Below are 27,726 nucleotides of genomic sequence, written 5' to 3'. Positions count from 1 at the left end.
ATTTTTAAAATTCATCCGCTTTTTTTATTATTTCAACCCTTCAGTGGATTTTCCAAAAAAGTGTATTCATTTATTTTTAAAGGAGATTCCAAATACCAATTTTCATGCCTGTGACTTGTTAGATTTTTATGATATATTGTAGATAATCTCGCTGCTCTAAGAATACTGGAGCTGACGTTGCCATGGTTACGGCAGTTAATTTCTTTATCTGATTCCTAGAGCAGGGGTTGTGTGGTGTCATTAATGGTTGGTTTTAGGGCTCATAGGGCTTACCGAATTTTGTTCTTTGCGTCAAGGAACTTAAAATGAGCTTTGTCTCGTCCTTGTACGACAAATTCGATTTCGCCTATATTAGCCCATTATTTTTGTATCTCCCTCCATCCCCCCCCCCCCCTCAAATTTTTTTGAAAATAAAATACAGCCCATGTTACTCACTGGCAATGTAGTTTTCTATAGGTGAAAGTATTTTTTAAAACTGGGTCAGTAGTTTTTGAGTCTATCCGTTACAAATATACAAATTTTTGCTCTTTATAATATTAGTATACTGTAGATAAATTTACTCATTCGGGACAAATATTTCAGTTTCCCTACACAGTAGCTTCCACGGTATGCACTTGCCATGCGTCTTGGTGGGTGTGCTATTTACCACCTGATGAGCCCAACTTAGCACACTGGGGCAAAACGCTGGAAAATTTATAATGTCCAATAATGGACCATTTATATTGGTATTAAGAATTCCAGATATTGGCTCGCTGATTGCTAGTCCCTTCTCATGGTATATTTTGTTATTAAATGTAAAGAAATTTTTGTTTAAGACTAAATTTTAACAATTTGATCAATTCATCTATTTCTCATTTACTTATAGTGTTCTTTTTCAAGAGGTTAGCATTTATTACACTATTGGTTTCATTTAGTGGCATACTTGTATACATATTAGCGACATCATACAAAACCATAACATGATTGTCATGCAACTTAAATTTCGAAAGTTTATTGCAAAAGTCAATTGAATTCTTAGCATAGGTTTTAGTATTGAATTTATAATGATTACTTAAAAAGCAGTGTAGAAATTTTGATACCTTATAGGTGGGACTACATTATTTCGACTGTTTATAATAGGGCGCATTGGTACCTTTTTTCTAATGTATTTTCGGTAAGGCTTTGGCTGTAGGTAACCTGGTATTCACAATAGTGAGTTTTTGATGTTCATGCATGACAATCATGTTATGGTTTTGTATGATGTCAGTAATCTGAATACAAGTATACCAGTAAATGAAACCATTAGTATAATAGAAACTAACCTCTTGAAACAGAACACTAAGTAAATGAGAAATAGATGGATTGATCAATTTGTTAAAATTTGTCTTAAACAAATTATTTTACATTTAATAACAAAATATGCCATCAGAAGGGACTAGCAATGGGTGACCCGATATTTGGAATTCTTGCAAACATTTTTATGGATAACCTGGAGACTAATAAGATAATCAATGGTTTACGGCTTTGGTTAAGATACGTTGATGATACATTTGCCATCATCGACACTCACCATAACAACAGTGATAACATTAATGACCATTAACGACCTTGACAGCAATATCAGGTTGACTAAGGAGGACGAACTCAGCAAGTCTTTGAATTTCTTGGACCTAAACTTGACCAGAGTAAATGAAAATTTCATTTTTCAAATTTACAGAAAGCCCTCTGCAGCTCCTTTGACAATAAGGAACGAGTCTTTACATCCTCAGTCTCAAAAACAAGCAAATTTCTACAGTTCAGTTTATTTAGCATTAAATGTTCCACTATCTACTTCTAATCGGAAAAAAGAATTTGAATATATAAAAAAACTAGCAAAACTTAATGGCTTTAAACCTGACATGATCAATAAGATTATTGGTAAAATAAAATCGAAAAATGCCGCAAATTTAAATTTCGATGAGTCCAAAAGAATAAAAATTGCTACCTTCACTAACTCGGCTCTAAAAAGCATTACTGACTCGTTAAAGAAGCACTAATCATCATCTTAAACGATTTGATACCGGAAGATAATCTATCAAATACTGCTGCAGGTAATTTATTCCGATCCCTTGTGGACCAGTTGACGAAGGAAAACTTGCCCAAATCAGTATGCTGGTTATTATTACACTACTGTATGTGACCATTGCCACTGGGATATTTCCCATTTGCGATATATTTGTTAATATTAATTATTTAGGTACTTTGGTATATGACAGCGCAATGTGTAATTGTGTCTAGTTGTATGCGACAACTTGAAGACGATGTCCAAAACGCAACGTAAGTCGTGGATGTCAGTTGTTTTGAAGACATGCCACATAGCACAGCCTGCTGTGTTGTTTATTCAAAAGAAGTAAAATACGTCGGCAGAAATACTTCTGGGATGATCCGACACTTAAAAACACTTAATATAAATGAAGAGGAATAGTAACTGAATACCTCCGGCCCGGTCTGAATCACAAGAAGCTACCTTGCCGACAACAATTGTGAGACATCCAGGTAGGTTTACATCCTAATAACAGTTATTAACAAATTATACGGATTATTCAGCTAAGAAGTCCACCTGAAATAACTCGTGAACAGTTTAAGATACTGGCATTCTGTCTTTACTTTCGCTTATGGTATTAAGGAGTTCCCAGTTCAACATGCAGTATTTTCCTTCCTTAGGAAAAATGAAATGGTGAAGTTTCAATATGAGAACTGCTGATGGTAACTATCAAGCTTACACTCTTAGTTACTGGGACGTCGCACAGCTCACGAGAATCTGTCTCGAGAGCATTGCTCGTCACTCCTGCTGAAAGAATTGGAGCAAAGTCGGGCATTTTAGATTACACATTCCACTCATGTATAATGGTGGTTGCATAAGTAGCAAAGCACATCTTCCCTGTCTCAAGCTCGAATAATGCACGCCTTTAGTATCCAAATAAGTGTACATCCTATCTAGAGTTATTCACAAATTATACAGGGTTATTCAGCTAAGATGTCCACCTCAAATGAGTCTTGGACAGTTTAAGATACTGACATTCGGTCTTCACTTTCGTTAATGGTATTAAGGGGTTCATAGTTGAACATGCAGTATTTTTTCAAGCTTTTGACAAAATGTATTGGCTCACACGTTTTCATGTGAGAACCTCATTTCACGCAATAACTGCCAATGATATACTATCTTTATAATGTTATTTGCTTTACGTCCCACTAACTACTCTTTTACGGTTTTCAGAGACGCCAGGGTGCCGGAATTTAGTCCTGCACGAGTTCTTTTACGTGCCAGTAAATCTACCGAAATGAGGCTGACATATTTGAGCACCTTAAAATACCACCGGACTGAGCCAGGATCAAACCTGCCAAGTTGGGGTCAGAAGGCATCTTAACCGTCTGAGCCACTCAGCTCGGCTGAAATACTATCAAGTAGTGATGGGCAACACTCTCGCTCGAGACTGACGTCACAGATCTCGAGACTCTCGCGAGAATCTCGAGACCAATCCTCCTGTAGTGCAAGCTGTGCGACGTACCAGTAACTACGACTGTAAAATTGATAGTATATCATTGGCAGTTATTGCGTGAAATAACGTTCTCCTATGAAAACGTGTGAGCCAATTCATTTTGTCAAAAGCCTGGAAAAGTACTGCATGTTCTACTATGAACCATTAACTAAAGTGGAAACAGAATGTCAGTATCTTAAACTGTTCCCGACTTATTTGGGGTGGACATCTTAGCTGAATAACCATGCATAATTTGTGAATAATTGTAGATAGGATATACGCCTACTTTGATACTAGAGGCGAGCATTATTCGAACCTGAGACGGGGAAGATGTGCTTTGCTACATACGCAACCCCCATCACACATGAGTGGAACGTGTAACAGGGGTGATGGGTAACGCTCAAGACCGATTTTCGTGTGCCGCGAGCTGTGAGACGTCCCAGTAACTACGAATGTAAGCTTGATAGTTATCATCAGCAGTTCTCACATGGAAACTTTTGCGACGATAAATTTTGACAAAATCCTATGAAAGAACTGCATGTTGAACTATGAGCTCCTTACCATTAAAGAAAGTTAATGCAGAATGCCAGTATCTTAAACTGTTCACGAATTATGTCAGGTGGACTTCTTAGCTGAATAACCTGTATAATTTGTTAATAATTATTATTAGGATGTAATCGTACCTGGATGCCTCACAATCGTTGTCGGCAGGGTGGTTTCTTGTGATTCATACCAGGCCGGAGGTGTTCTGCGACGATTCCTCTTCATTGATATCATGCGTTTGTAAGTGCCGGATCATCCCAGAAGTGTTTCTGCCGATGTATTTTACTTCTTTTGAATAAGCAACACAGTGGGCTGTGCTATGTGACATCTCTTAAAAATAACCGACATCCACGACTTACGTTGCGTTTCGGTCGGACATCGTCTTCAAGTTGTCGCGTACAATTCGACACAGTTCACATTGCACCGTCATAAATGAAGTACGGTACCTACCTGATTATGACGCGAATACTCTATACCAATTTAGATTGCACATTCCACTCATGCGTAATGGTGGTTGCATATGCAGCAAGGCGCATCTTGCCTCGTCTCGAGTTCGAATAATGCACACCGCTAGTATCCAGTTACGTGTACCTACAGTAGCCGTCAGGTTCTGTACTTAAACCACTCATTCCTGTACCTACCAGTGCATACAATGTCCGAATGCGTACCCTTTATAATTATGTTATACTGCGTCAAAATAGATCTCGGTTTAAATGACCGCCCTAGTCTCTTGTTGACACGTATTTACGAAAATGAGAAGCCCCATGGTTGGCTATTCGCATATTCGGAACAAACAACATTCAGCTCCGACTACTTGCAGGCCTACGAAACGCTGCTTGCCGCACATTGCGGGGATAACGCTCTCGAGATTTCTCGAAATTTCTCGCGAGAAATAATGGCTGCGCTAATCTCAGACTGCCCATCACTACTATCAAGTTTACAGTCGTTGTTACTGGTACGTCGCACAGCATGCACTACAGGAGGATCGGTCTCGAGATTCTCGCGAGAGTCTCCAGATCTGCGATGTCAGTCTTGAGAGTCTCGAGCGAGAGCGTTGCCCAGCACTACTCTTGAGATCTCTCGAAATTTCTTGCAAGAAATAGTGCATGTGCTAGTCTCAAGAAATCTTGAGACCTAGCCTCAGACTGCCCATCACTATTTTGCGCAGCAATTTTGGATCAGTTCACTTCAATGTAATTGCAACTTTGAATACTACAATGTCAAAATTTTAAACATTTACTTGGAGCACAGAGAGTCTTTGTACACCCCTTAACAGTTTTTTGGAAAACATTCCTGCAGTGACTAGAGATGCTGGAGCTAATCTGGGCGACTGAGAAAGGGAAAGGTAGATATAAGCGACGACTCTGTTGTAGCGCACGGACTTATAAATAGTATTTCATTAGGGTTTAAAATATGTAAAGGCAGATATACCTGAATGTGTGTGTTCTTTATTCATGTTTTGTTGTGTTGAGAATGCCAAAGTAAAACCATCTGAAGCTGTACAAGAATATGCTTGCAGAAAACCAACTATTTTTCCTTAGGAAAAATTCAATAGTGACTCGTCTATCGCTAAATGCAGCAAGGTAAGTACTAAACACTACAGTTGCATAGTGTTTTTAATCATTATTGCATTAGGTTAGCCAGTAATTGTTTTTTGACACTTTCTCTTATAGAATGCTATTATGCAATTATTCAGTCATTTTTACAGGAAGAAATGTTGGTGAAACCTAAATTACTGGGAATATATTATTTAGGTTATTTCAGAACTGCATTTTTTATATTCTCATTAAACTAGTAACTTCCTTCAATTTTTTAAAACTGAGTCCTTTTTTATTATTTCTAGGTAATTCTATACATTTTTTTGGGCATCATCAAAATCTGGGCCCTGGTGATAAATTTCCATTTGCAATTTTTACGAAATGTTCGTATTTATTTCATATTAAGGTGGTTTTGAAACTGAAGTAAGTTCCATACATGTGGTATTGTACCTCCAGTCAATGTAAATTAAATTCATATTTTTCAATTACAAATTAGTCACGATTACATAGCATTTCAAACTACTGATTATTACATAGCAACATGAACCTATGTTAAAAATTACACGGATAGAAAATTTTCATTACATTTATGTAAGATGTAATGAGGGAACAATTCAATTATAATCAAAATTATGACATTCTTAAAAGTATGTAATGAATAACAGTTTTTAGGCCAGATTTTCAGGAGAATGAAATGCTGGATAGTCTCAAATACCACCCGTACTTTTTTTAATTTTACAGAAATATTGCTCCTTAAATTTGGGTGTGGGTCATATTTAAGCTTTTCGTGTAGTGGTCTCACAATACATAGTTCCAAAGACACATCAACAGCAGTTTCATGTCACTCAAATTGGCAGCAGCTGAAATCTTGCTCCGTCACTCACTTGTGAGTTACCAGAACCACATGGTGTGGCAGTGAAGAAGCATCGGTGGTAATAAGTGAATTCACTGTGAGTGAGAAACTTGAAAGTTGTAACAGAAGCTGAAACTATCGGAAATTGTGTTGCCGGCAGAAAATACAATGTTGATGAAGCATGTATTCACAATTGGAGGGAGGAGGAAATGTTATTAGAAAGTAAGGGTGACCATACGGCTTTCCGAGGGCAGAGTGCAGTTTCCGGAAATTGAGGAACGGCATCATAAATACTTAAAAACGTGAACTACGTTATGGCGTATTGATTGAAATGTGTCAACTAAGATCATCAGAGATAGCAAAGGAACTTAAAAAGGAGGGGTTTACTGCAAGCTGTGGCTGGATAAGGAACTTGTATTGAAGAAACGGATTGTGTATGAGAAGACTTGCATCTATTTTGTCTCCCTGTTGCCAACGAAGAAAAGTTGACAGCCTTTCATCGCCATACTTTTTTGCAGAAGCAAAATTCCTATTTGCTTTCTTGAATTGGAAATGCTGATCAGATGGCTGTTTATTTCAAAATGCTACTTGACAATACAGTTCACATTAAGGGCTATAAAAGCATTACTATCAGGACAGATGGTAACAAAAAGCAACACGCACAGAAATGTTATGCATATTAGCTGACGGAACCAAACGTCCTCCGCATGCGATTCTCAAAAGAAAAACATTTGCAAAAGGAAATTTGCCATTTCATTTTTTGTTCAAACCCAATAATTCGGTTGGGTTGACAGTGAGCTAAGTGAGGACTGGGTGAACTGTGTTTGGCAACGTCGCCCAGGAGCTTTATTGCAGATGACCCTCCTTGTGCTCTATACGTCTGCCGGCAATAACGCACTGGCACTAACTTGGCGAGTGAAATAACCCGAAGTAGAAATTCTATGCAAATGGATAAAGACTGCATGGGATCGCATCTCCTACAATTTGGTGAGAAACAGTTTCCAGAAATGTGGAATTTCAAATTCTACGGGTGGTAGGAAGGACGAGACTGTGTTGGAAGGTGACAGTGATCAAAGTTTCGATGGTTTCTGATGATGCTGGCACATGACTGATTAGTAGATTGAACTAGTTTTATTTCTCATTTTGGTGTTTTTAGTGTTATCACTTGTAAAGTGTTTTAAATTAGCAATTTTGTGAAACATTTGCAGAAATTTTTAAAAAACCTGGTAAGTAAACTTGAGATTTTTCCTTCAAAATTTTGTCGTTATAAATTCAGATGAGTGGGTCTTGTTCGGTGCAGGGTGGTATTCGGGATTATATGGCAGTTACTTTAAGTGATGGATCAAAGACTAGTTGAGATCAAGATGGCATATTATCGTGTCTATGCAGGAGTTCTGGATTAATTGCTTTGCAAAACATTAAAATTGTGCAGAAGAACATTAGCATTGTAACCACCTCTTTGTATTCATTCAATGAGAGGAGGAAGCATTTGTCATAAGAAAGGGGTATCTCATTGACATTTGAACTGAATAGGCCTTGTCCAATCTAATCTAACAAGACTTGGACAGTTCGTGTTTTGCCTTCACAGATACTGAATCTACAATCAGTGGAATGACTCAGCATAAAGAACAAAGAACTTGAAGTTCCCAAAACAAAAATGTATTTCCTTCTTCCTACTTTATTTGAACAATCTTGTCAGCAGGTTTCGCCATTACTATGGGGAAAACTGAACGAGGCAGACCTGCAAACACCCGGCTGACAACTGTCCACAACGACTTGAAAATGCTATATTTTGCAGAAGATGCATTAAGGAATCTCGTCAGCATATTGGCGAGATGTAGCGAAAGAAAAAGATCCTATACTCCATTCCAGATCACTGGATGCACTAATTGTTTTCCAAGTCAATTTTTCAACTTTGATTACTATGCAGAGTTCCAGGATACAATTGTTTTGAAGGAAAAAAAAAAAAAAAACTTGCAGATGAGTATGAGCATTGTAACCATATCTTTGTATTCATTTTAATTAGAGTAGTAAGCAGCCTGTCATGTGATTAAGGGGATTTGTTAGCTACTCAGGAGCAGAAAAGGTACAATCTGAAAACAAAGAATCTACATATTAAATTTTCACATGTAATAAGAGTTCTAATTCAAGAAGATACTTTGTAGTCAGCCAATCTCATAAAAATGGAGATTAGGGTTTAAGATTGAGGTATACACTGTGCCATACAATATTCAATTAACACTTCATTTCTTAAATTAAAAGAAACATGAAAAAGCTAGAAATGTTCAATGTATTATCACACATCAAATGATGTTAGGGATTAGAGCAGAGGCTGGAGTAGGTCAAGGATCTTGAGTTTCCAAACAACAAAACCAGCTGGTACCTTAAGGAACCACCTTAAAATTACAATTTAGTTAACTTTATTATAAAATATCCTCAAGTCAAACCAAGACCACACTGGGGGCAGATTAAAACAATGCACCAAATGTAAAAAAAAAATTGCAAATATACAAAGTTTGTGTCATGCAACTAAATATCTATAGCACTTGACGGGAATAAAGCTGAGATTGTGTGACCCTGGACCAACAACTATGTTGCTACACACATAAATGGAAGAGGAAGAAGAAGAATGTTAATAAGTTAGCCCCCCTTCTGTTCTTGTAAGCACATATGTGGCATCACTCTGTCTCTAACAAAAGTCCCACACAATGCATTGCTTTCCGTAGAAAAATTAAAGAGAGAGTGATGGCTCCACCATCATAGAGCAATTTCCTTCAAGTCGTCTGGCATCTCGTTCTTTGGGTGTTTATTCTCAAAATGTTGTTTGTACGTCTTAGGATCTGGCATCTGGGCCTGGAAAAATAAAAAGAAGTTACCTTGAACAGCTTGTACCATAATTTTCCATTCATTGCTGTACCACTTCAATAAAACTAGTTCACATACTACAGTTAAATGACAAGTTTTAGACGACTCCCCCGATCAAAATCTCAGTTTGATTAAATAGCACATCCTGGTGTTGCTTATTTAATTATGAATATTTTATTATATATTTCTTTACAATTTGTTATATGACACACTGACAAAAACATGTCTTCTGGCAACGATGGGGTAGGAAAGGGCTAGGAGTGGGAAGGAAGTGGCCATGGCCTTAAGGTGTGTCTGGTGTCAAAATAGGAAACCATAGAAAACCATCTTTATGGCTACCAACAGTGCGATTCAAACCCACAATCTACCAAATGCAAGTTCACAGCTGCATGACGCTAACCACACATACAACATATTCGGTTTTATTATATCTTCCAAGTTCAGGAAATTAGAGAAGATTAACCACAGAAACTTCAGCTGTTTCAACAGTAGGAAAAATTAGAGATTAACACTTCTAACCACTCAATACAATTATGGGTATGCAGCCGAATGTAAGCAAATGATCATTCTTTGCAGCACAAATGTGCTCCTTATGTTTAAGAATATTTACTTGCATAATGTTCATACGCTGGAGTTAGATTAGAAAATAACTACTGTAGCCGGAATATATAGATGGTTTTGAAATTCCCTGTTTTTCTGTAAGGTGCTAGAAGTGAAGTGCGAGTTACTAGTTACTATAACATAGGAAATTAACATGTAATTAAAAATGAACACTTCTTGAAAGATATTTCAAATTTCCAAAATTGCTATCATTAAAATTATAGGGAAGTATAAAACAATCTCACAAAATTAAAGATGATAATATTCATGAATGACAACTAGAACATGAAGTCTAAATTAGGAAGTGTAAAAATACTGCAGAAATAATACATTCATTGTCCATAATTGGGCAACACATTACCATACCGAAGTTTCTATTTTATGGAGGCAAATAACAGCAATCTTACTTTCCTTTAAATCAGTTTCTCATCTGCTCTGAGGAAGAAGGGACACAGTCTAGCATGACTGAACGCCTCATGTTACCGAAGATCTAGAGACTTAAGGTTGTCTTGGCACATTCTTTGATCTACTTCTTGGTTGATGTAGGTCACCTTCAAGATAGTAGGTAGCATTTGGTACAAAATTAGGAGGATGGATGATGTGACCTAGTGATGGAGTTTATTGCTCTAGTCATTTTCAGTCACTGATAATCTGAAATAAGGGCTCAGTGACATTTCTGTGACGCTGCAGGACAGACATAACATGTCAGCAATTGAGAGCAACTGGACGATGAACAATACTCTTGTGATTTCCCTCAATTGGCAATCACCCCACGGTTCACGTTTACATGCACTTCGGCAATGACCAACACTGCTACACAAACAACTAGCTGAAAATCTTCAGACACACACCACTGACCTGGATATTGTCATTTTGGCTTGTAATCTTGTATTCATTTTCATGTTCTGGAGAAACCAAAACCTAATAAAGCAGTTATTCCAGACTCAACCGGTAGTTGTAGATCACCTTTGGTGGTGCTGGCAAACATACTAGCATAAAAGAAGTCCCATGAAACTTCACAAAGTAATTCTCAGGCGATAAGCCATAAAGATAGAGAATTATGCAACTTCCTTGAACTACTGCCTTAATGAAAAAGTAATATAAGCACCAGCAATGTATCTTACTTGCTGCATCCAAACACAGTGACTCCAAAGTCAAAAAGTTGGTCGAATTAACTGATGTGGGATGAAATCAAAGACTCAAGATAAAAGCAATCTGCAAGTATTTCCATTTCTCCCAATATTTCTCAACAGTTGTTACAAACAAAGATAACATCTGTTGATATATATTTTTTAACAAAGTCACACCGATTACTGCCTATCTGTACAATGCAATATGTGATAAACATGATAAATACTGTAAACTACTGAATCACCTTTGGTTTTGAAAACAGAAGACTTGTCCAGCTCACTGGTATCAATTCAACCGCACCATATCATTTTATGGTATGTATGCCTTTTCTGATGTCTTCACGTTCCTAGCGAACTCTTGTATCTATGAACTATTACTCTTTCCCATCATGTGTTGTTACCACTATGTAATCTTTCCTTATTCCGATAGATGGCATCTCATACGTTAGCATAGGTCAAAGCATTTCTTTTCTGCTCCGTCTGTTGGGTTATCTTTGTGGTTGGTGGGGTGTGGAGATTTTGACTTGACAAGATGGAAGGATTGGATTTCCAAGTCGCCTTTGTGGCATATAAAAGGTATTTTAACCGATTCAAGACGTCTGTACATATCTCGGCCTTTCGAGAATGTTAATTGCTTATGTAATCGAGGTATTTATTTTTCTTTAATCTTCTCTTGGTTTTATTATTGCTTCGTTCTGTGCTCCCCATGGTTTGGTTAGAAGAGCTTCCCTCATTACATGTGTTTCTAATTTATTTGTGTGTTAAATTTACTTTTACACGCTTCTTTCGGTATTTTCATTTACCAATCCACTATGTTTATTTTGAGAACAGAAGGTGACACGGATTCATGTGTGTATGTGATTGTTTGCTGTGTGCGGCCGAGACCTTTACTCATGATATACTAACAATTTGTTGGTTGTTTTGATCCACCTTATCAATACAAATTACAGTTTGTGTTGCTAAGTTGTAATGTTACAACACTAATTTACCGGGACATGTTTCGCTTTATTCACAAGCATCATCAGCCTATACAATTGTCTCAAGGTTTGTCATATTTGAATTGTGAATTTCATGTTTTTGGTCCGTATTGAACAATATATAAGTAATAATAATAATAACTTAAATGTTTCCACCTTTTCAATACAATATATTCACAAAATTACAAGATTATACGGTACTAGTTTCGACCCATCTAGGGGTCATCATCAGCCGTATTGGAGCAAAGATCATTTGTGGCGAAATCCTAAGACAATATTATTTTAAAGAATAACAAGTGAAATGAGATGTTATGGTAATAGTTAATAATACAAGGAATATACATAATAAGAGGTTTTTAACAAAGAATAAAGTATAAATGGGGTGTTGTAAAAATTATAATCATGGAAATCAGTAAGTTCTTGTATTGAAATGAAATATGGCTTAGGAAGAGGGCTTAAGGTGGGGCTGAAGGGTGCGGGAGAAAGTGTAATTGTCTTGGAAAAGTACCTTTGATTAAATTTAGGATTGAGTTTAGGTTGGCTGCATTATTGTTTCTGAGGAAAGTGATAAATAGATCGAAGAGTATGTTGGGTTTCTCTGAGATTTCATTGAGATTGTGACTGGCATTAAAGTATTGGTCTAGGTGTATGTAGTAATTTTCCATTATGTTCAGTAAAGGGCCCTTGTTTGCTAATACGAGGATGTCCATGTCTTGTTCAATATTGGTGAAATTATGGTTATAATCTTGCATGTGTTGGCCGATGGCTGAAAACTTGTTGTATTTTATTGCGTTAGTGTGCTCGTGGTATCTGATAATGAAGTTTCTCCCGGTTTGCCCGATGTAGGTTTTTTTACAGGTGGTACATTTGATCCTATAAACTCCTGATTTTAAAAAACTGCTGGTCTTGTTGATGTGTGAAGTATTGTATAAAACATTCATGTTCTTATTGTTGGTTTTGAAGGCTATTTTAATGCCTTGTTTCTTAAAGATGTTGGTTAACTTGTAGATATCATTGTTGAACGTGAAGGCAATGCAACAGTTATCATGGATAAAAAAGTATATATTGAAAAAACAAAAAACTTTTTCACAGACAGCTCATTTTCCATAATCAAAAAAGACCCCACCCAAAAAATTCAAAAACTACTTAAACAAACTCTTAAAAACACTTCATTTTTATTTACCGAACAGGAAAAATCCAAACTCATACATATGAACCCAGGACTCCCCACTGCTAAAGCTCTTCCCAAAATTCACAAAACCGGAATTCCCATCCGGCCAATTATCAACTATAGACCGAGCCCCTTATACAGAATATCACAATTCATCCAATGTTTCTTAAGAAAAAATTATCAATTCTTATCCAAAAAGTCTATTAAAAACACATCTGAGCTAGTAGAAAAACTAAACAAGTTCAATTTGCAACCGGATCACTCCATCCACTCTTTCGATATTGTAAACATGTACCCAAGCATACAAGTATCAAAATTAATTCCGATAATTATAAACAATTTAAACAAAAACAGCCACTTAAGCAAACTAGAGATACAAGACTTTATCACAATATTAAAACTTATCATCGACAATAACTTCTTCACTTTTGACAATGTCATATATCAACAAAATGGTTTGGCAATGGGGTCACCGACCTCAGGTATCTTAGCAGAAATATACCTGGACTTCCTCGAATACACCAAAATTGACAACGAATTCGAAAACATTCTCTTTTGGGCCAGATATGTCGACGATGTCTTTGTAATCATGAATGAGAAATCAATTAACGCACCCACCACCCTCTTAAGACTCAACAATATTGATCCTCATATCAAATTCACACTAGAATCCGAATCAAATCAAAAAATCAACTTTCTAGATTTAACCATCACTAGAAACTCAGATTCTTTCAGTTATAAAATTTTCAGAAAACCCACTCAAACAGCCTCCACCATTCGCCAAGATTCAGTGCACCCCCAGTCCCACAAACGAGCCACATACAACAGCCTAGTTCACCGGGCCTTCAGCATACCTATGTCCAATAAAGATCTAAAAATCGAACTCAACACAATCCGCGGAATCGCAAAATTCAACGGCTTCAGCAATCATTTTATAGAAAGGATAATCAATAAACACAAACATCGCCCAAAAACTACCCTCAAAAAAGAAATAGCCAAACCTCTAACATTTTCCACCTTCACGTTCAACAATGATATCTACAAGTTAACCAACATCTTTAAGAAACAAGGCATTAAAATAGCCTTCAAAACCAACAATAAGAACATGAATGTTTTATACAATACTTCACACATCAACAAGACCAGCAGTTTTTTAAAATCAGGAGTTTATAGGATCAAATGTACCACCTGTAAAAAAACCTACATCGGGCAAACCGGGAGAAACTTCATTATCAGATACCACGAGCACACTAACGCAATAAAATACAACAAGTTTTCAGCCATCGGCCAACACATGCAAGATTATAACCATAATTTCACCAATATTGAACAAGACATGGACATCCTCGTATTAGCAAACAAGGGCCCTTTACTGAACATAATGGAAAATTACTACATACACCTAGACCAATACTTTAATGCCAGTCACAATCTCAATGAAATCTCAGAGAAACCCAACATACTCTTCGATCTATTTATCACTTTCCTCAGAAACAATAATGCAGCCAACCTAAACTCAATCCTAAATTTAATCAAAGGTACTTTTCCAAGACAATTACACTTTCTCCCGCACCCTTCAGCCCCACCTTAAGCCCTCTTCCTAAGCCATATTTCATTTCAATACAAGAACTTACTGATTTCCATGATTATAATTTTTACAACACCCCATTTATACTTTATTCTTTGTTAAAAACCTCTTATTATGTATATTCCTTGTATTATTAACTATTACCATAACATCTCATTTCACTTGTTATTCTTTAAAATAATATTGTCTTAGGATTTCGCCACAAATGATCTTTGCTCCAATACGGCTGATGATGACCCCTAGATGGGTCGAAACTAGTACCGTATAATCTTGTAATTTTGTGAATATATTGTATTGAAAAGGTGGAAACATTTAAGTTATTATTATTATTACTTATATTTGAATTGTTACAAATTTCATTACATTGAATGTAAATCTAATTTCGGTGATAATATTTAAAACATAAGAATAATATACACATTAAAAATTATGACAATATGATTTGCAATTTAAAGTTAAAAACTTCATTATTGTTCCGTATTGAATAGAGAAATAAGATGTACAATATTATAGGTTAGGATCCACCTTTCAATACTCCGTAATAAGATGGTAAAAAGTAGTTACAACCTGTTTAATGGGACCGGTTTCAACACATTTTAAGTGTCATCATCAGCCAATTTGCGAAGATCTTAAAACAACTAGCACATTGAATACAGGCAAAAAATTAACATTGTATCATAACGTAGCAATTCAGTAAATGTTCAAAACACAATAATCACAGTCAAGAGAGTAAACAGAACATCACTATCTTGCGCCGAAAACAAATATAGCTGAAGTTCATAAGCAGGTCAAATATTCACTTATGTAAAGTCGTTGCTAGGCAGGTCTTGTAGGCATTTGTTTCTCCGGCCGAAGAGCAAAAGGTGACGTGAATGAACGCCTTCATTCACGTCACCTTTTGCTCTTCGGCCGGAACATTTACTGAATTGCTACGTTATGATACAATGTTAATTTTTTGCCTGTATTCAATGTGCTAGTTGTTTTAAGATCTTCGCAAATTGGCTGATGATGACACTTAAAATGTGTTGAAACCGGTCCCATTAAACAGGTTGTAACTACTTTTTACCATCTTATTACGGAGTATTGAAAGGTGGATCCTAACCTATAATATTGTACATCTTATGATTTGCAATGTTAAAATGGAGTAACTCTTAATTCTAAAACACACTGACGTCCAAAACACAGTTTATACAATTTGAAAATTTGGCTAAAAATTGCTTGCAATGTTAAAATTGATTCAACTATAATTTGGCATTAAAATTTGAGTCATAAATATAAATATTGGATGTTAATATATAGGAGCCATAGTTTCTAAAGTGCATTGGTTTCTAGAATACAGTAACATTTCAGTATTGAGAATTTTAGTTAAGAATTGTGCTCTCTAAATAATGTTATTTAAAAAGACTGTAATTTTGAATTATGCGTGATTAGAGTCATGATGATAATCTAGAATTGAAGTCTTGGGTTTGTTGGAGAATGGCTTCTAGATTTGTTGAGGCTTGCTGCTGCAGTTTTGCAATTTGATCAGAGGAAGTATTGACATATTTAATTCTTGTTTGTAGCGACCAGACTCTCCGTTGAAATCTCACTTTTAACAAACAGTACTACGCTGCCGATCTAACAGTCCAAAGTTCCAGAGCTGGAATGACCAAGCCGCAGACAGCCGTGATCCGTGAACACTCTTCTCTTTTCGGCTGGGGGTGGGGGGGTCGAAGAGAGGAGAAACCCAGGGCAAACCTATGCCCTTTTACTAATCTGATTCCTAGGAGTACCAGATGAGTCGGAAAATCTCATTTCACTACACTAGCGGTGGAAAAATCTGACTTGGAGGCAAATTTTTCCTCCAAGCCAGAGGAGAAAACCCCTCTTCACTGCTAATTTGGAATAAAATGAATGTAGAATATAATAAAAGTGAAGAGGAAGACTTTTTAAGAAACTACTCTCTTCAGGGTTGAATTTTGAATCATTTAGTGAATTGTGGTGCTATAATTTAGAATAGGCCTAAATTGCAATTCTAGACCAGGTCATACTACCATTACTAAGTGAGCCTCTGCAAAATGTGCACACTGCTCATTCAAAACAGCACGTTACAGTAGGGATGGAATAGCTGGAATACTATGGATGAACCAGTGTGTTACGTACCAGCAGTATCAGACAATGTATGAACCAAAGGAATGGCATGCCAAAGAAAAAAAGTTTTCTAACTTCCTGGCTATTTCCTGCCAATATCCAGTCAGACTGTTATACTCTTTCATGAAATTCTCTTCAGTCGTTTTCTCACGATGCGTGTACATACAGACAGAAATTACGGAAAAGTAAAAAGTGCATTTCCTTGTTGCTGTGGACATGACCAATAAAGAAATACCATTCTTTCCAAATGCTGAGCAGTGTACAGGGGCTCATTATATATATATATATATATATATATACAGAACATTGTTAGAACCTGTATATGTATTTTCAGTGTACTTATTATTTACCAATGTGCTTGGCATGAATAATCAAAAGTTTCGAACTTTAAATTCAAATATCTCAGAATAATGAAAAATGGACATCGTTATTCCCCCGATGTCTTCAACTGTAATTCAAAAGAGATAGCAGTATCTATTGCCAACAATCAAGCTTTTGGTAAAAAGACCATTTTTAACACACAAGGATAGGAAGCAAATGCAAGATCATAAAATACATTTCAAAACCAAATAGTTATTGACCCCCCCCCCCTTTTCTCTCTGCAAAGCAAATGACAATAATATTGCAGTTGTTTATAACGATGCTCTCATGGCTCAGAATTAAATAAGAATGAACCTTTCTAGTTCACTTCTGAGGAAGAAGAGGAAAGCCTTCAAGAAACACGGTTTCTCAGAAGTTTGTCCCTACTACACAGCATGAAACCAAAATATATTACGTTTTAAGACATAGCACATGACATCACCAGCATCAAAAAGTTTAAACTCATCTAAAGAAAATTCTAGTTATTTATCAGGGAGCAGATTAGTGATATTTCAAATGACATTTTTAATCAAAATACAAACATAGGCGTCTATTATACCCAAACTGACAAACTATAAAGCAATTTATGCTTCAAGTAATTGAGATACAGTAATACTGTCTTTTAGAGCTACACTGTTCAAAGTCTGTGCTCGCCCTTTTCTCAGATTACTGTTCGACAAATGAGACTTTCTTCTCGTTAGGTTTTGCTCTACAAATATGTGGCATACTTCTGGTTAGTTTTTCCAACATCTCTGTGGTTATAGTTCCCCATTTTACAAAACATAGCAACTTTTTGGGGTGTATTACTGCCAACAATGGAGCACTTGAGACCAATTTTCACAGAAGCAAAATATGCAGGATCAAAAAATATATTTCCTCCTCCCTCTCTCTCTGCAAAGCAAATGACATGGAAATGGTGGTTCCCTTAGCTGATGTGGAATTATTTGGTAATCAGACATTTGAGGAATGGCACAGAAAAGAACGTTACTGTAGCGGGTGATCTCAATTTATCAAATTTTAACAAGGTAGATAATGCACATGACAGAAGGAATGACCAACAAATAGCAAATAAGTTAATTTTGAAAGGGCAGCTGAACGAGATAGTGACAGAACCAACTAGAGGGAAAAATATTCTACATGTGGTGCTAAAACCAGATGAACTCTATAGAGAAACTGAAGTGATAGATGGTAAAAGCGATCACTAAGCTGTTTTTGCCTTAGTTAAAAATAAATGCGACAGAAAGGAAGGTTGTAAACGTAGGCTTATTTGACAATACCATATATGTCCATCCAAATCTCATTCTTTTCTGAGAAATCATGGTTCCACTAGCATGAATACATTCATTCACAAAAGAGGATATTTATGATCTGGTAAAACCTAATTTGCTCTACGAGTCGCACCTTTGAGACATAATAAAAATTAAGAATGCAACAAGATATCTTCAGTAATTAGTGGTGAGAGAACCATATATCTAATTTATCTTCAGAAAGCATAGCTGGACTCTACGACACATACTATCAAGGCTTCTTCACAGACAACTTGCAAGGCGTTTGATGATAGTTATAATATTGTTGACTATCCTCAAAACCAACCATGTGCGTACACTCTTGGGGAACATTAAATGAATATGCACAGGACAACCCTTTGGCCAAACTGAAGAAATTTATCAGAAATTAAGCCTTTGCCCTCGAATATTTTCCTAGTCATAATGTTTCCCAACTTGTAATTATTTCAGTCAGTTGTTGCCATACTGGGAGATGTATTGGAAACACTTACAGTGAAACCTCGTTAGTACATTCCTCATTAACATGTTTTCCCACGTAGTACGTCTTAAATTCGAAGACCCGATTCTCATCAGATTAAATTTATATAAAAATACCTAACTTATCGAGTCACGAATTTTGGCTACCACCGCTTCGTACAATTACATCCTTCCTAATCCTGAAAATATTATTTGCCATCCCTTGTGAAACAAACGTGATTTCCAACTCACGTAAGATCTGTCACCACAGCTACGTGATTATGGAAAAAGGAATTCAATTCCTGAACTTCACAGGATAAGTTACACGTTCGGGGAGCAAACTATTAGCCTCAGGAATGTTCAATTGTGCTTGCTGGTTAGCAGCTATTTGTGCTTGTATTTCGCATTCCATTCAGAAGTTAGAAATAGATTTTTTGCTGGATGGTACAGTGAAGTGTAGCGAATATTTGTTCCATGTTAAGGAAGCCTATATCTGGATTAGAAACATAAACACAGGTACCTACCGCATCACGAATTTTCACTATTAACACTTATAAGTTAAGATCACATTTTTTCCTAGCCCTGAAAACGTTATTTGTCATCCCTTGTGAAAGAAACACGATTTACAACTCAGGTAAGAGCTGCCGCTATAGTTGCGTGATTACGGAAAAAGTGAGCCGATTTGTGCTAGTATTTTATTTGGTGTAGAGTGGCACAGTGGAGTTTTTTGCGCGTGATACGGCAGCCTATATCTGGATTAGCTGCTAGCCCCTTTAAACAACAACCATCATCATGAGGAACATAATAGTGTGAAATTGACTAGCGTGGTGCATATATGTTGTAGTAGCCTAGGTATGGATACAGAAAAATTCCTTTCTAATGAAGAAAACAATAAAATCTTTCAGAAAGTGGACTGGCATCTGCACCTTTAAGCGTGCAGGGGTTGTGAAATGTTGAACTCGCACCTTCGAATTGCGACTTGGCCGAAGGTTTTCAAAATGGCGGCCAAATCATTCGGTCGCAGTCGCACCTGGCCGAGATTAACCTCCAATTCATTGTCTAAGAATGTGACCAGAAAATAATGTTTTGTAACCTACTGTTCCAAAATAAAAGGCTTCTGCTAACATTTGTTTTAGAAAGAGAGTGATCCGCAATAATACTAGGATATTTTTATTGGCTCCCGTGCATATGTTTTCATATTTGTTGTTTGGTGCTTTTCACACTGTTCAGTGCACTTATTTTATAAGCCCCAGCAGAAAAGGTTTTCATATTTGTTCTCTCATGTTTTTCACACTTTTTAATTTCCTCTCATCTTGAGAAATGGTAGATACAGTTTTCACTGTACCCGCAGATACATGACGTAAAATGCCTTCATATTTATTATATTGCTATTGCAAATGCCTTCATGTCTGAAAAAAAAAAATTATCTAGCGTTTCCATATCCCTGTCGGATAGTTTTATTAGTATATTCAGTAGTAAGTTTTCTCGCTTAACACGTTCATTTTTGTTGTTTCCTGCAGAGACATCTTAACGAGGTTTTACTGTATTTACACATTTACAACTTTGTACAGGTTCAAAATGCAAATATACTGTACACAAATAAATGAAATGGCATATGGCTTTTAGTGCCGGGAGTGTCCGAGGACAAGTTCGGCTCGCCAGGTGCAGGTCTTTTGATTTGACGCCCATAGGCGACCTGCGTGTTGTGATGAGTATGAAATGATGAAGACGACACCAATGATGGTTAAAGTTCCCGACCCTGCCGGGAATCGAACCTGGGACCCCTGTAGCCAAAGTTCAGCATGCTAACCATTTAGCCATGGAGCCGGACATTGTACACAATGACAAACACACAGGTTTTTTTCCCATATTTTCATCAGAATTTCTGGAGGGTGTGATACTTTTCAAAGCACAGTCCTCGGTGAAGTCCTGGTTGCTTCTCACAGGTTTTGCAGAAGTGAACAGTTTCTCGCGTCCCCAACGCAACTTTCCTATTGCTGCAAACCTTGCAGTCCTTCTGCTACGACTTCCTTCCATGAACACCATCTAGACCACTTCTGAAGTGGAGTGTTTCTCTGAACTTTTAGTTTCACGTATGCATTAGTAATGGTTAGAAGCTGTTCCGTAAAAAATAATTGCCAGAACTGCAATTCTTTAACAGGCCTATTGCCATGGCTTCCAAATCCACTCACTAACCTAAACGGGTACATCACCTGTAGTCCACGATCTCCAAGCAGTATTACAATTTTGTACATGCCGGTTAGGGTTACCAACTGAAAATTTCCAAATGCAGGACATTGCTTAGCAAAAAACAGGACATTTAAGAAAAATGTCTGACAATTTCAATTGATAACAAAATTATACATATATTACACACAACTTTTTACAAAAGGAAATACCTTACTTATGATCAGTCCTTGCTGCAGTTCATTTCCTTGAAGCTGTATTTTTCAACAGAACCTACTTTTGAAAGAAGACGCGAGTTATTTTCTTGAAGTACATATTTATAAAATTCTTCACACGACATCTTTGAAATTGAACTTCACAAGTAACATTCCTTTCACTGATTCTACCAACAAACGGTTCCTTTCCTTTGCCCATTGAGCATTTATGAATGAAAACACATGTTCACTGGAGGCATTGCTACCTGGTATGGCAAAGAAAAACTGGCAAATGTTCAAAAGTTCAGAATATACAGCAACGTTCTGGCACTTATTAAAAAAAACCAGACCATTGTTGGTCTAGTGTTGTATCTTTATCCGAAGTTGAAGTTTTAGAATAAGCCCTTACGTTCCAGAACTGGTCGAATAATTTTGAATCATCTATTTCTACACCTTTTGACTGTAAGTACTGAATACATGGTTCAATATCGTCAAAGCTGAGGTCTTTAATGTTTTGAAGTTTCAACCATTTGAAACACTTGAATTCCTCTATAGGATGCATCCATTTATCCAAGTACTCAGTGCAGGTTTCATAGAAACAAGATACATTCTCCATAAACACTTTGCATTCTTTATTCAAACCATGTATTTTTAACATCTGTCTGACTTTAAGGGGAATGAATTGACCTTCAAGTCTGCCTTTCAATGAAGATTGGACAGATTCTAATAGTTCAAGCACTTCTACAACTGAATTATGTTCTTTCTCAAGTGACAATATTTTATAGTGAAAAATGTGCATGGTTGAGAAAAGAAGCAAAAGATAGAGCTCTGAAAAGTCATTTTCAAGGAAGTTTCTAATTGATGAAGGCACTGAGTTCTTACCCTGAGAAAGAAAGTAGGATTTCAGAGCTGGGAACAATTACAGGATTCTTTCAACTGCTGGATACAATGTTAACCACCTAGTCTTAGAATGATTTAAAAGCTGCAGATAATTTACATCAACAAATTCACAAAAGTCTTTAAGTTCCTGAGTGAGCACTGCATATATATGAAAGAAGTTGAAAATTTTCATCACCACAGACTAAATATCAACAGGAAGAGCATCAGCTCCATGTTGCAAACAGTTATGTAGAATGTGAGCAGGACATCCAACACCTACTATGTTTTCATTCAAGTCTTTTTTGAGAGCAGAGAATACATTCTTCCCTTCCCTGCGTGCAAGGCCTCCAAAATTAACATTGGCATTGTCTCCAGAAAATGCAATGCATCTAGAAGTAATTTTATGCTTTTTGAGAGTATCTGAAATATATGAGGAAATACATTCAGAACTTTCATTTGGGCATGCTTGTAAATCAAGAACTTTTATCTGAATGCCATTATTTTTGTAATCAAAGAATTGGATGACAATTGAAAACAACTTTAGTGCACCATGATTGCTTGCATCTGTTCCTAGGCCAAGAAATGGAACTTTATTTTTAAGAGTTTCAATTATAATATCTGTCGAGTGAGGAGCAATAACATTATTATGGCTTCTGTTTTAGTTCTTGCACAGGTCAGTTTCTGTGCTACTTCAGAACCTAAGAACATACTCTTCAATTTAGCTGTGCAGTCCTTTGATTTGTATGACTGGTGATGGAAAACTGTAAGAAATGACATTGTAGCTTCTGCAGCTTGAACTTTATCATCTGGTGAATATTTGGGAGTGACAAATGATAACATTTAACATGATTTTGACCTAGTTCTCACCGTCTGTGTTTTTCACTGTTAACGTGTCTTTCCAAGTCACCAACACTTTTGTATCCGACATTAACATAACTACCACACACTGCACATTTCGCTTCACTTTCACTGCGTTCGTAAGTAAAGCAAGGATACTTATGTTTTAGTTTATCTGAAAATTTACACTGTTTTTATTTAGATTCACTCCTTTCAGGTTGCAAAGATGACATACCGGTACGTAATAGGATGCAATGAGATTAATATTTCACTCCACTCGCTGCATACTCGCACTATAATTCACGGTGACAACCAGATAACCAAACACAATAGCTGCAAATCATATGGCAAGCACATGTAAACTGTAGTTCTTGACACTTCCGGTTTCTCTCAACATAAACGTGGAAATGAAGCGCGTTGATTGGTTGATCAATGCCTGGACTTCGAGTTCAATATATCCAATATTAGTATAACTTATTTCCACCCTCGGAAATAGCGCCCTGAGCACGTCTTCAGAAGAGATTCGAACGGAATATGTTTTGTGAGAGAGGGCATGTGTATCTCCTTGCCTTCCACGTGGAAGGCTGCATACGAGGATCATTTACAACTCCTTTCCATTCAGCCTAAAACCTAAGTGAGCACGACACTGGTAAATACACTGTTCCTTTATGTGCAAATAGTATTTTTATTAGACAGAACTCAGATGGACAATTGCCCAGGAGAACACACTCTGTAGTCCATGAAGTGTCCGTTCAGCATAAATTCCACAGCTAATGCACAAGTTTTTAAAAAAAATTGAAGTGCAAAATTTACCAATTTGTCAATGCTGATCATGAAGGCAATTAATTGTCAGGACAGATAAACCCACTAATGGCAGCTTAAAACAGACAAGAAGTGACAACCCTGGGAGTAAATGTTTCGGAAATGGTAATTTTCCTTTACAGTACATAATATTACTGTTGGTGTGATTGTTAGCATAATCTACATAAGAGGTATATGGCTAAAGCTATATACTGTACACGTATATTTTGGCCTTAAATGTAAGAGTGCCAAGTTCAGCGCAGGTCTAGATAAGCTGTTTCTGGAAGGTCAGATTCTTGTAATCTTGAATTAGCTGGCCAGCGGTGGAGTTCCGAGAGAGATGTGCGCTGGAGACTAAATCTTTCCCATCGGTGAGGAGCTATGATGCGAGGGCAAAGTTGACTGCAGGCACGCTCAAGGCCAGCGAGACCGCAAGATGTTTTGGGATCATCTACTGAAGAGGAGATTCGAACGGAATACGTTTTGTGAGAGAGGGCAAGTGTATCTCCTTGCCTTCCACGTGGAAGGCCACATACGAGGACACACATTTTCAACTCCTTTCCATTCTTGCACAAATTTCAGTTGGAACTAAAGCCTACAGAATTCTACTTTAATATGGAATTTATTCAACAAGTTGTAGGGCAGATATAGCCATGTTGAAGTGCAACAACAAGTGTGCTGACTGGAATTTTTCTACATAACACATTTTAGCTCCTACAGAAAGTGCGATAGTGTGTTAGGCAAAGGATGTTACAGGATCCAAGTTAAGTACCTTTTTAATCAAGTGGTTATCAAACTCAAACAGTGATGGAACATGTGGTAACGTGTATTTCAGTTTCAGCTTTGAGAAGAAATCTACTTCGATGAGGGGTTTCAGCTGGAAGGAAAAAGAAGCTGTACAATGACTAATTCAAGAGGACCTGGTACAACTAACATGAAGCAGATGTAGTCATCAGTGATGTAGCACTAAGATATCATGCCGCCAAGACTCTAAAAGAAGCGTAGCAGCCCAGACTTCGAACCAACATCTATCAGCTATACATAAGTACCCATAGTACGTAGCATAAACCATCTTCTAGTCATTCGCATTTCTATTAAATGCGTGTAGACACACATTTTGTCACTTCCATCTAAATTTTGGTGCCTTTAGATTATGGAGGATTTTGGTGGATCTATTCTTTCATTTTCGTGATGGTGCCAATCGATATGTTCATTCCAGAGACATTTCCTTCAGAGGGGGGTGCATTTAATAATCAGACTTTAAATTCATGGACCTCATCGTTAAATCATAGTTTAAATGATCTCAGTTAAAAAGGAGATACTTTTTCCTATGACAGTCCATTTCTTTGAGAATAGAGCAATAATCTATTGGATTTTCACCACTGAGAGTTAGAACAATTCATCTGAATAAGGTTTCATTACTTTAGGGATAAACTTATGATGTAAATTTAAACTGTGATAAAATTAGATTTGATGAGGCAAAACATGCTAATTATTTTTGCTGAGTCAAATAACCTTGATTTTTGTGGTGGTAGCGATTACTACAGTTGAGTTAGCAAAGCAATTTATTTGGTGCATGTGTTGCATATTTGCTTGTTCTTTAATGATAACACATTTCCCAAGTACACTCAATCTACCTTAAATGGCCCCAAGAGAGGTTTTCCTGCTAGATTATGGATCTGATTTCAGTGATTTGTGAGTTTAGAGGTAGTGGTTTTTTTTTGTACAAGTTACATCATGTAATCGATGAGAATTTCTGCAGAACTATAAAGTGATCTTTTGACCGATTCCATAACAAATTTAGAGAGAACGCTAGAATTAGGTCCATGTTTAAGGTCTTCAAGATTTAGCCAGATTGTTTGGAATAATAACTGCATGCTTAGATAAGAAAAAAATGTTACTAAACTTAAAATAGGAATATAATGATTGCATACCAAGGGTGTGTGTGAGGAGTGTCTTATGTATATTTTTTTAGACTGTTGATTTCTTGTTATTTTGCTGTTAAATGCCATTACAGTGCATTTCTTATGTTCTGTCATGAGATTCTGGGTCAACATGTGTTAGTCTTCGTGACACGAAAGAATTTCTATGTTGAGTTGAGATGAAGTTGATCATTTTTCGGTGTAAACTAGGAGTTAATGACAGATCGTGGTACAATCTGTAATGTTATGGATAAATAAACAAGTGACCTTTGAATGTTCAATAATTGTAAGGATTAAGTTTTGGGCTGTGAAAATTATGCTAGGAGATGGTCAAAAATATTTCACAATTCCACTACATAAAGGGGAAAGCTCTTTAAGATTATGGATTAGTTGTTGAAGAGTAAATTTTGGTGAATGAGATACAGCCACAAAAGCAATAAACAAATGTCAGAATTTTGGGTTTAGCTTGTGAATAAGAACTACTTTTTACGGTTCAGAATGGAACAGATTGTTAATTCACATGAGACCTTGACCTTAAGTAAGATGGGGTCAAGATGATAAAATACGAGGGCTATTTTTTTTTTCAAGGTCCGATCGGTCACGACAGTCAAACGCCCGCGAATATATGATGAACCGCTGCGCAGATGTGTTGCGCAACGTCTCTGAAATGACCGTTATGCGCCTCACCTCAGTCCCGTCAGTAGTGAACGTGCAGCGCGCTCGTAAACATGGCTACAACGATCGCTTCGCCCGCCAAGTGTGAAGTGCGCGGTGTAATTCGATTTCTTCAGGCTGAGGGGTGCAATGCAGCCGAAATTCATTGCCGAATAAGTCGTGTGTATGGTGAAGCATGCATGAGCGACAGCAAAGTGCGACAATGGTGCAGGAACTTTACAGCAGGGCGTACAAACGTCCATGATGCAGGCGGCCAGGGAAGGAAGCGTGTGTCAACCGATGATCTTGTTCAGCGTGTGGATCAGGCAATTCGAGAAAATCGTCGGTTCACAATTTCTGTGTTGAGTGCTTCGTTTCCTGAAATTTCCAGGTCAGCTCTCTACACAATTGTGAGTGAGACACTTCAGTACCGCAAACTTTGTGCGAGATGGGTTCCGAAGATGCTGTCTGACCGTCACAAAACACAGCGAATGGCCGCCGCTTTAGCGTTTCTCCAGCGCTACCATGATGAAGGACCGGATTTTTTTAACAAAATTGTCACAGGGGACGAGACATGGGTTCATTTTGAAACGGAAGAAACAAAAGAGCAATCCAAACAGTGGATGCATTCGCACTCCCCGAGTAAGCCAAAGAAATTCAAGCGAACATTCTCCAACAGAAAGTGTATGGCTACTGTGTTCTGGGACCGGAAAGGAGTTCTGTTAGTGGAATTCATGGAAAGTGGTTCCACCATCACTGCAGCCGCATACTGTGCGACTATTCAACGTCTACGACGGGCAATTCAGAATAAGCGGAGAGGGATGTTGTCATCAGGCATTGTCTCCATGACAATGCTCGGCCGCACACTGCAGTTGCCACCACGAACCTCCTGCAGCGTTTCCAGTGGGACGTTTTCGATCACCCAGCATACAGTCCGGACCTGGCTCCATCAGATTTTCACCTCTTTGCTCACATGAAACGCTGGCTAGGAGGACAGCGTTTTGACACCGACGAGGCGCTGCAGACCAGCGTACTAAGATGGTTACAGACGCAGGCGGCAACGTTCTATCAAGAGGGCATTGACAAGTTGGTACCACGCTACGACAAATGTCTCAATCTGCGAGGCGACTATGTTGAAAAATAGCTGTGATGTATCAGTAAGTGTTACTAATAGAAAAGTGTCAAATTTGTACTGCTGTTTCATTTCGTGACCAATCGGACCTTGGAAAAAAAAAAAAAGCCCTCGTACAATCACGAT

The 27,726-nt window shown here is 37.2% G+C and overlaps 1 protein-coding gene across 6 annotated transcripts in view; it reads right to left on the bottom strand.

Moving 5' to 3' along the window:
* Positions 1-8,811: 8,811 nt before the first annotated feature.
* Positions 8,812-27,726, bottom strand: part of LOC136879021 (zinc finger protein 706) — a 44,185-nt gene continuing 25,270 nt past the window's right edge. For all 6 annotated transcript variants that reach the window (XM_067152733.2, XM_067152731.2, XM_067152730.2 and 3 more), the window contains one exon: positions 8,812-9,284. In XM_067152733.2, the coding sequence (XP_067008834.1) occupies positions 9,189-9,284 (96 nt within the window). In that variant the 3' untranslated portion in view covers positions 8,812-9,188. The remainder of the gene's footprint in view (positions 9,285-27,726) is intronic.

This window comes from Anabrus simplex, chromosome 8 (genome assembly GCF_040414725.1).
Source record: "Anabrus simplex isolate iqAnaSimp1 chromosome 8, ASM4041472v1, whole genome shotgun sequence".
NCBI classification, from domain to species: Eukaryota; Metazoa; Arthropoda; class Insecta; order Orthoptera; family Tettigoniidae; genus Anabrus; species Anabrus simplex.
Note: the sequence above shows the minus strand (reverse complement) of the source record. Positions and strands in the feature narration are given on the sequence as shown.